Raw genomic sequence first — 9,461 nt, 5'->3', positions numbered from 1 at the left:
TGCATGGGTCTCCCCCTCAATTAATCCCTGTAAAGTAAATTAGGCTAAGAGTCGGGGCCAGTTGGCTTCATGGCTGAGGGGGGATTTGAACCCGGGTCATAATCTGACACTCCAATCACAGTATCCCACTGGAGGGAGAAGCACAGGCTGTAGGGGTTGCAGAAGAGGGAGGCCAAGGCAGAAAGGATGGAGCAATGCGGGGGGGGGGGGGGTCCTCTCTTCTGCAGCAGCACTCAGGACCGTTTTCCCCCAAAGGTGACCCACAGCAAAGGGGGAGGGAGGGAGCTCTGTCCTGCTGGGCTGGAGAAGAGATTGCATAAATCGAGAGAGCTGAGGAGGGGGGCACCAGGTCCTGCGAAGAACTGCTGGTGGGTCATTTGATCTTGTGGGGCATTGCATGGCAAGGGGGCACCAGGTAGCTAATGCCAGAATCCCAATTCAAAATGACCTTAACAGATTGGAGAACTGGGCCAAAATTATAATATGAATTACAACAAGAACAAAAGTCAGGTTCTGCTCTTAGGCAGGAAGAACCAGGTGCACAAATATAGGATGGGGGACAGCTGACTTACGAGTAGAACATGAGAAAAGTACGTGTGGCAGGAGACAACCGTGTGATGCAGCAGCAAAAAAAGCTAATGCTATTCTAGGCTGCATCAAGAGAAGTCTAGTATGCAAGTCAAATGAAGGAATAGTCCCACTCGATTCTGCCTTGGTCAGGCCCCCCAGCTAGGATCCTGTGTCCAATTCTGGGCACCACAATTTGAGAAGGATATTGACAAGCTGGGAGGTGGGCAGAGGAGGGCAACCAAAATGATCAAGGGTCTGGAAACTGAGCCTGATGAGGAGCAGTTGATGGAACTGGGTTATGTTTAACCTGGAAAAGAGGAGACTGAGAGGAGATAGGAGAGCCATCTTCAACTATCTGAAAGGTAAAGGGACCCCTGACCATTAGGTCCAGTCGCGGACGACTCTGGGGTTGCGGCGCTCATCTCGCTTTACTGGCCGAGGGAGCCGGCGTACAACTTCTGGGTCATGTGGCCAGCATGACTAAGCCGCTTCTGGCGAACCAGAGCAGCACACGGAAATTCCATTTACCTTCCCGCCGGAGTGGTACCTATTTATCTACTTGCACTTTGACGTGCTTTCAAACTGCTAGGTTGGCAGGATCGGCAAGTCCTAGGCTCTGTGCTTTAACCCACAGCGCCACCCGCATCCCTCAAATATTTTAACGGCTGTCAAGTGGGAGAGAGAACAAGCTTGCTTTCTGCTTCTCTGGAGGGGAGGACTCGAACCCATGGATTCAAATGGCAATAAATGTATTTCTGACAAAAACAACAGGAAGAACTTTATGTCAGTAAAAACTGCTCAACAGTGGAAGAGACTCTCTCCGAAGGCGATGGACTCTCCTTCCTTGGAGGAGATTTTTAAGCAGAAAGTGGACGTCCATCTGCCAAGGAGTCTTTAGTTGTGATTCCTGCGCTGCCAGAGGTTGACCCTCGGTGGTGCCCCTTCCAACAGTGGTTTTAGGTGACGGGTGGCCGGGCATCAACTTTGCCACCCTGCGCAGCCTCTGCTTTTCAGTCCTCCTCCACTGGCCCCCCCTTTCTCTCGGGGGGGGGGGGGTTTCAGTCTCCTGGCGTGAGAGGCCCCCCAGGCTCCCGTGGCTGAGGTGCCTCCGCTGCTTCTCCTTGCCCCGGTTCCCCCTCCTGATTCTGTGCCGGGGGGCTCAGCGAAGGGGCCTCCATCACGCCCTGGTCCTGAGCCGCCTCTGAGGCAGCTGGGGACTCAGCAGTGCCTTGCTGGCCAAGAGGATCCGGGTGGCCGACGCCTTGTCCGTCAGGTCCAGGGGGTGCCCGCAGCACGCCACCCTCTTCTCCATTGGGGGCAGCGAGGAGGGTGGGGGTCTGGCTGTGCCAGGGCCCCTGAAGCAGCTCTGAGGGCTCCAGCAGCCCATCGTGGTTCAGGTCCTGGGTCGCCAGGATGTTGTCCACCATCAGCACTACCTGCAGGGGTCAAGGGGGGGGGGTATTTCCATTTATTTCATAACATTTATCCACCCCTTGATTGGAAAAATAAAACCTCAAGGAGAATAAAACCAGAAAATTATGAGTAAGAACAGAAGCCCACTAAGAGGACATGAGGGTCCCTGCAAGGCCTCTGCCCTACTGCCCCCCACCCCCAGGAAAAGGTCTTGCACAGGCAAGGCGCCTCTGGTTCTGCAGCTGGCAGGTGCCCATCAGGGTTGGCATGCAGTGATGAGCCACCTGGAATTTGCACTTCTCTCTTAAAGAGTTGTAGAAGTTTCAGGAAAGGACCAATGGATTGAGGCAATGCAGCCACTGCCTTGTGAGGAAAGGATACAGCATTTGGGACTCTGTAATTTAGAGAGAAGGCAAGGAAGAGGCGCCAGGGCAGAAGTTGATAAAATTATGCCTGGAGAAAAGTTTTCCTCCCTCTCTCATCACACTGGAGCTCATGAACGTCCATTGAAGCCAAATGTTGGAAGAGTCAGGACAGATTTAAAAAGGAACTTTTTCATGCAGCGTATAATTAAACTTTGGAACTCACTGCCACAAGGAGCAGAGATAGCCACCAACTGGGATGGCTTTAGAAGAGAGTTAGACAAGTTCATGGAGGGGGCTGGGAGGAGAGGGCAGCTGGATGAGGCCAATGGCCCGTCTAGTCTAGCATCATGTCCTCCCAGTGGCCGACCAGATCCCCCAAGGGGAAACCAGCAAGCAAGATTTGAGCGCAAGAGGAACTCTTCCCCTCTGTGGTCTCCAGCAATGGTCCTTCAGAAGCCCAGCTGCCTCTGACCGTGGACTCCAGACACTTTTCTGCTTGTCCAGTGTACGCAGAAATGGAGGGCTGGAGAGCTTCCTTCCTTGGAGGTCTCAAAGCAGAAGTTGGATGGCCCTCTGCCCCGGATGCTTTGGCTGAGGTTCCTGCCCTGGCGGGGGCTGGACTAGATGACTCTAGGGGTCCCCTTCCAACTCTACAATTCTATGATTCTAAGCCAGGCATAGGCAAACTCGGCCCTCCAGATGTTTGGAGACTACAATTCCCATCATCCCTGATCACTGGTCCTGTTAGCTAGGGATGGGAGTTCCAGTCCCAAAACATCTGGAGGGCCGAGTTTGCCTATGTCTAAGCAGATGAGCCCCTTCATGGATCACTGCCTTGCCGTGGCAAAGGGGCTTCAATAACTCAGAGAAGCTATGAGCCATGCCGTGCAGGGCCACCCAAGATGGACAGGTCATAGTGGAGAGTTTTGACCAAATGTGATCCACCTGGAGCAGGAACCGGCAAGCCACTCCAGGATCCCTGCCAAGAAAACTCCATGGACAGATCCTGAAGCTGAGGCTCCAATATTTTGGCAACCTCATGAGAAGAGAAGACTCCCTGGAAAAGACCCTGATGTTGGGAAAGATGGAGGGCAGAAGGAGAAGGGGACGACAGAGGACGAGATGGTGGGACAGTGTTCTCGAAGCTACCAGCATGAGTCTGACCAAACTGCGGGAGGCAGTGGAAGACAGGAGGGCCTGGCGTGCTCTGGTCCAGGGGGTCACCAAAAGGCGGACACCACTAAACGACTCAACAACAACAAAGCAGATGAGCTTTGAAATGGCAGGCAGGCGGAGGCAGCCACAGCAGGGAAGGCGCTCAGATTCACAGCCCCTGCAGCCTGGGCAGAGATGCGCCCTCTGCCTGGCACACCAAAGGCCAAGGAGTAAAAGCGGCACCTACCGAGTCCGGCACAGAACTGTCTTTCTGGGAGGGCATCTCGCTCAGCAGCCTCATGAACTCCAGACCGTCCAGCCGTCCGCTCTTGTCGTAGTCATGGAGGGCGAAGAGGAGCAACAGAGCTGGAAACACAGAGGGGTGAGATATTGGGGGGCTGAGCCAGAGGGCACAGGAGCCCCTGCCGAGAGCAAGAGCCAGTGGGGTGACTCCAGCGCTGGGGCTGAGGTTTTCCTGCGGCCTGGGACTCCCACCCACCCTCTCACCTCTCCTACTGACCCACAGAGCCCTCCCCACCACAACACGGCCCCTATTTTCCAAGATGTCCCCAGCACTCAGACCAGAGTTGCCGGGCAGATGTTGCAGCTGCTTCACTGGGAATCTCCTTTCTTGCATTTCTTTTTAAAAAAATAATAATTAAATTTATTTGGTTTTTCAGATTAAAATTTCACAGTCACATATTCAACATGCAACATAAAAACAAGATTCCAAGAAACTCCTGGACTTCCATCCTCCCCTTTGTGGGTCCAATTGTTAATCATTTCCTCCTGCAACTTTTATTATAATCCACATATTTTACCTGACGGCTGTATCCAAAATTCACCATTAAGCTACAAATGATATTCCAATCCTACCAACTAACTAACTGTTTGCAATGGTCTTTAAGATAAGTTATAAATTTCCCCCATTCCTTATTTAAATTTTGATCTTCCTGATTTCTGATTCTCCTGGTCATTTTAGCCATTTCTGCACAATCCATCAACTTGATCTGCCGTTATTCTAGCATTTCAATCTATTCTTTTGGGTTCTCACCTCTGGAGCAGCAAAAAAACCAAGCTCGCTCCATCTTCCATGGTTCAGCCCTTGAGATCTTTGAAGATGGCTCTCCTGTCTCCCCTGAGCCTCCTCTTTCCCAGACTAAACACCCCACCTGTCTCAACCATTCCTCATCTGGCTGGGTTTCCAGGCCCTTGACCATCTTGGCTGCCCTCCTCTGGGTGTCCGAAGGAAATCCTCCCTTCCTTTCGCTCCCTTGGGGAAAGACAGCAAAGCCGGCTGGGCTGTGTGGGCAGCCAGGGACTTATTTTAGGCTCTGCATAATCACAGGCTGTGCTTCAGTGGGAGGATACTGGCCATCTGCGGGGACCACGACTCTGGAGCAAGGAGGCCCCTTTCCCAGCATCCTTGCTATGGCTTAAAAAAGGTGCTTTTAATAGTGACACCTTGTCACCTGAAGGTCTTTTTCTGTTTATTGAGTGGTTTAACTTTGTTGCAGGAATTTATGTCTAGGTTGGGGGGGGGTTGCCCCTCCAGCAGATATCGTGCACATGCAGCCCACTACCAAAACCAGCACAATCACGTTTGTGACTTTTGTGATTTGTCCTCACAAAACACTTCATCACAGTTTCTTCCTTTCTATTCAAAGGGCCTCTGCTGCATGATACCAAATGTAGGAATTCACTGATCAATGTATCTCTGTACTGGCTCACTGGGACAACTTCAGAAATTCATCTAGACCTGTGAGCTCAGCTCCTCCGCAGCCCCTCTGCCTGAGGGATAATCCCTGGCATCCTGACACCTGAGTGCCAGACAGGTAGCCATGCCAGAAAGAACAAACCCAGATGTGGACAAAAGGGTGTGATTGACTTGGCTGGGAAACAGGGAAATGTAAATGTCTCTTCTGTTCCACTTGATGGGTGTTTGGTGGAGGGCAAGGGGAACCATGGGGCAGGGTCCAGGATGCTCAGATTCCTGCCACCAGACCTCCCCTTTCATGATGTAACTGTGATGTAGTTTGGGGGGGGGTAACATGGGGATGAGCAGCTAATAAAAGTTGGGGTCTTCTTTTGTTCTGGGCTTCCATCTTGTTCCACCTTGTGGCAGGTGGGAGTCCGGTCGCCACAGTCTTCAATCAAGACCAAGCCTACTGGCTGCTCTTTTGCTCTGGTCTTCCTGGCTGGGGTCCTTGTTTTTTGTCCAAGGGAGCCCTCAGATTTCTCCATTAACAACTTCAAAAGGAGTGTGGAGGTTGCTGGTTTGGCTCAGAGAGAGGCTCCCCCCCTCCAGCAAACTGATCAGGGCCCCCCTCTTCTCTCTTCAAGACCCAAAGCACCTATTTCCCATTACAGTAGTTTCCCTGTTTGACTTCCCCTCTCCTGCCATACACAGACAGGCTCCCTGCTTCCCCTCCCCTCGCTCTCTTTACATCCTGCTCCGGAGGGCGGCACCCGAATTCGAATTACAGGGAAGGAGATTCCGACTAAACCTTAGCAAGGACTTTCTGGCTGCAAGGGCTCTTTGAGGGTGGAAGAGGGTGGAGACACTCCTGGGTCAGAAGTTTTCAAGCAGAGTTTGGATTGTAATCTGTCAGGTGTGTGTGTGTGTGATGAATTGTGACTCCTCCATTGCAGGGGGTTGGACTAGATGACCCCACGGGGTCCCTTCCAACTCTACAGTTCTATAATTCTTCTTTTTTCCTCTCGTCAAAATCAGCTGCTGCTCCAGCTGTCCTGTCCCCCCCCCCGCTTTTTGCCTCACACACCTGTGCTTGTTCTGAGGTTTGCTCAGCTCCTCCAGCAGAATTTGTTCTTTTTTACCCATTTCTTCCCCAAAACACTTGTTCCCAACCCAAATAAAGTGACCCAAATAAAGTCACCTGCCCCAGGGGATTCCCTGAGGCCCCTCTTGGAAGAAAGCCCCCCCCCCCCGGGCGCTCAGGGCCAGCCTTCTACCCTCGCCCCCAGCTCACGCTCCCCGCCCTGCCAGGCCCTGGCACTCAGGCCCCGAGGTGCCATCTAAGGCCATCCTGGCCCTGGGATCCCATTGCAACTTACCCTGCTTCCTGCTCATGGCGCTGGCCTTGCCATCCTCTTGCCCGACGTTCTTCAGGTACTCCTGTATCAACCTACACCAGGCCAAGCCACAGGTCAGCAAACCAGGGGGCAGCGGAGGGTTGTGGGGCTTGGCAAGGGCAGGGGGCAGCAGGGAGCCTCTGGGCCTGGGCAACGGGCGCAACGGTCAGGAAGGAGCCAAGATCTGCCCATTCCAGGGACTGGCAGACTGAGGCATTTGCAGACAAAGAATTTTGGGCCGCTCCTGTTTGCTCAGGATCAAAATGCCTGATGGGGAAACTGCGCCTTGAATGGGTGGGGAGGGACACCTGCAGTTCCTCATTGGGGAGGGTGCGCATTCTGCACATGCTCAGAGGCCCTCTTACTATATGCCAGGGATGAACTACCTGTATGTGTTCAGAAGCTGCCTTACTAGATGCCTGGTTTGGGGGCTTGTGTGAGCACCAGGCCTCATTGAAAACTGACTGCTAAATGAACTAAAAAAGATATTAAAATATAATTTCAGCAAAAAACCAGAGGCATTCTTATTGGGGTTAATTAGTGAAGAAATTCGTTTATAAAAATGTAAATTTGTTCATGTACGCCACAAGGGCAGCAAGAATCCTCCAAAGATGGAAACAGCAAGAACTCCCCGCGCTGGAGGACTGGCAGATAAAGGTGGCAGGATTTGTGGAGTTGGCGAAGTTGACAGGGAGAATCAGGAATCGACCCGATGAAAGATTTCAAGAGGAATGGAGCAAATTTATTTATTATTTGAAAAAAAAATGTAAATATTTGAAAACGTTTGTAGCTTTAACATGAAATGTTTGGTAACTTGAAATTAAGATGCTAATTTACAAATGAGAGAGTGATTCTTAAATGTTGATATAAGACAAAGAAGTGATTATGGAAATGCGAAAGATGCGTTAATGTTATAGGGAAGTCAGAAAAGAGGGAGGGAAGGAGGTCGATGCTCTGTCTGAGCAAATAATAGAAGCTGTGATATGTGAAATGAAATGAAATGAAATATGGAAAACTCAATAAAAATCATGTTTTTTTAAAAAATAAAACTGACTGCTGGGGGGGGGGAGGCAGAAGTAGAGGGGAGGGGGCCCATTCTTTGCCTGGAGAGGGACAAGGACTGAGCTGCCCACTTGTATTGCGAGGGGTGGACTAGAAGACCTTTGGGGTCCCTTCCATTTCTACAATTCAATATTTCTATGGTTCTATGGGGGTTGTTCCTCTGCTTCAAGCCTGGGGGGCCCTTTGAGGGTAACAATGGAGTGGGAATTTGACTGGGTCAGAGGCAGAGAGACCTTGCCTACCCCTCTGCCAGTCTTCCCCCCCCCAAATGCGTCCTCCCAGGTGGGGACAAGGGGTGCGATGGGCAAGGAACTCACCTGGCAGACTCCTGCCCTGGGTCGAGGGGGTTCGGGATGGGGGGCTCCCTGGCACTGGGGAGGGGCTCAGACCTAAAGGGCACAAAGAGAAGGTGTTGTTGGAGGGGGCACCAAGGACCCCCTCCTCAGCCCCCCCATCTTCAAACCCCACCGTGCCTCCTTCCCCACCCCCAGGTTCCCACCTGGTACCTGTTAGCGCCCTCCTTTGGGGCCGCCCAGCTGGCTGGCACCGCGAGGAGCAGCGCGGCCAGAAGCATTTCCTTCATCCTGGCACCGTGCAGAGGTTGGCACAGGAACCCGCCGTCCGCTCATGCCCTGCCCACGCGGCGGGCCGCCCGCTTCGTCGCTTCGGTGGGCACCGGGGCTTTGCCAACCAGCCGCCGGAGGTGGCGAGGGCCCACGGGGACGCGTTCCCACGGGCAGGGAAGCCGGGGGACAACCCAGAACACGGATTCCGACAGCGGACAGACAGAACCCGTTCACACGCAAGCACGCGCCTCCCCCGGGGACGCCCCAAGATGCGAGGATGCGCGCGGCCGCGGCAGAATGGACTGTACCACTGCAGCGTGGGGGGGGGGAGATCCCCTTGCCTGCCTGCCTAATATTCTGCACGTGGGAAAGGAGGACCTGGGTCCGGGGAGAGGGGGAAGTGGAGCTTCCCAGGAGATGCCACCGCCCGCCCGCCGCCTTCTTCCTCCTCGCCCTGCCCGGCTGCTGCACAGCCCCGGCCCGAGCCACGCGCAACACGAGGAATCTTCCTCTCCACGCGTGGATCGTGGGGATGACAGGCAGACCGAGGGACCCACGAGCGACCGGCGCCCGATCCCCGGCTGCTGGCGGCCGTCCTGGGTCCACGTGGCGGGGGAGGCGGGCGCTGCCAGGCGCGCCCCTGGCGCCCTCCCTCGGGAGCTGCCTGCCAGGCGCTCCGACCATTGGGCCTGGCAGCCGCTCTGGGCGGCAGGCGGCTCCGACGTGGCGCTCTCCGAGGGAGGGGACTTTCCTGCGCCAAGGAACCCTCGGGAGATGATGCAAAGGCACCAGACACGCAGGCAGAGAGAGAGATCTAGTTGTTTTCAAGATGGGAAGGCTCCGTGCAGTAGCTTTTATGGGAACTTGGGATCGTGGAACTTGGAAGGGACCCCAGGGGTCATCTAGTCCAACCCCCTGCCACGCAGGGCGAATTCCTGCCAGGAGGACACCTGGAATAAACGGAAATCTGCCCTTATGGGGGACACAAGAGCCCTAATACAGTGGTACCTCGGGTTACAGACGCTTCAGGCTACATACGCTTCAGGTTACAGACTCCGCTAACCCAGAAATAGAGCTTCAGGTTAAGAACTTTGCTTCAGGATGAGAACAGAAATCGTGCTCCGGCGGCGCGGCAGCAGCAGGAGGTCCCATTAGCTAAAGTGGTGCTTCAGGTTAAGAACAGTTTCAGGTTAAGAACGGACCTCCGGAACGAATTAAGTACTTAACCCGAGGTACC

General features: G+C 53.7%; 1 protein-coding gene across 2 annotated transcripts; it reads right to left on the bottom strand.

Moving 5' to 3' along the window:
• Positions 1 to 1,333: 1,333 nt before the first annotated feature.
• CGREF1 (cell growth regulator with EF-hand domain 1) lies at positions 1,334 to 8,997 on the bottom strand. 2 transcript variants are annotated; one of them, XM_028725349.2, is made up of 5 exons: positions 8,165 to 8,793; positions 7,976 to 8,047; positions 6,579 to 6,649; positions 3,751 to 3,869; positions 1,334 to 2,006 (listed from the first exon to the last, which is right to left on the bottom strand). In XM_028725349.2, exons 1-5 carry the CDS (start codon positions 8,239 to 8,241, stop codon positions 1,629 to 1,631), a joined length of 717 nt encoding a protein of 238 aa, XP_028581182.2. In that variant the 5' UTR covers positions 8,242 to 8,793; the 3' UTR covers positions 1,334 to 1,628. The 2 variants fall into 2 exon arrangements, with proteins under 2 accessions (XP_028581182.2, XP_077782819.1); XM_077926693.1 differs by lacking the exon at positions 7,976 to 8,047 and having other exon boundaries at positions 8,165 to 8,997.
• Positions 8,998 to 9,461: the final 464 nt, after the last annotated feature.

This window comes from Podarcis muralis, chromosome 3, assembly GCF_964188315.1.
Source record: "Podarcis muralis chromosome 3, rPodMur119.hap1.1, whole genome shotgun sequence".
Taxonomy (NCBI): domain Eukaryota; kingdom Metazoa; phylum Chordata; class Lepidosauria; order Squamata; family Lacertidae; genus Podarcis; species Podarcis muralis.
This window is presented reverse-complemented; position numbering and strand designations above follow the sequence as displayed.

Bases quoted from the DNA above. Each gene is read 5' to 3' on its own strand.
- CGREF1 (XM_028725349.2), bottom strand. From the start codon at position 8,241: ATGAAGGAAATGCTTCTGGCCGCGCTGCTCCTCGCGGTGCCAGCCAGC. The intron at 8,048-8,164 runs GTACCAGGTGGG...TGTGCCCTTTAG, and splicing joins CCAAAGGAGGGCGCTAACAG to GTCTGAGCCCCTCCCCAGTG. The intron at 6,650-7,975 runs GTGAGTTCCTTG...GGCCTGGTGTAG, and splicing joins CCAGGGCAGGAGTCTGCCAG to GTTGATACAGGAGTACCTGA.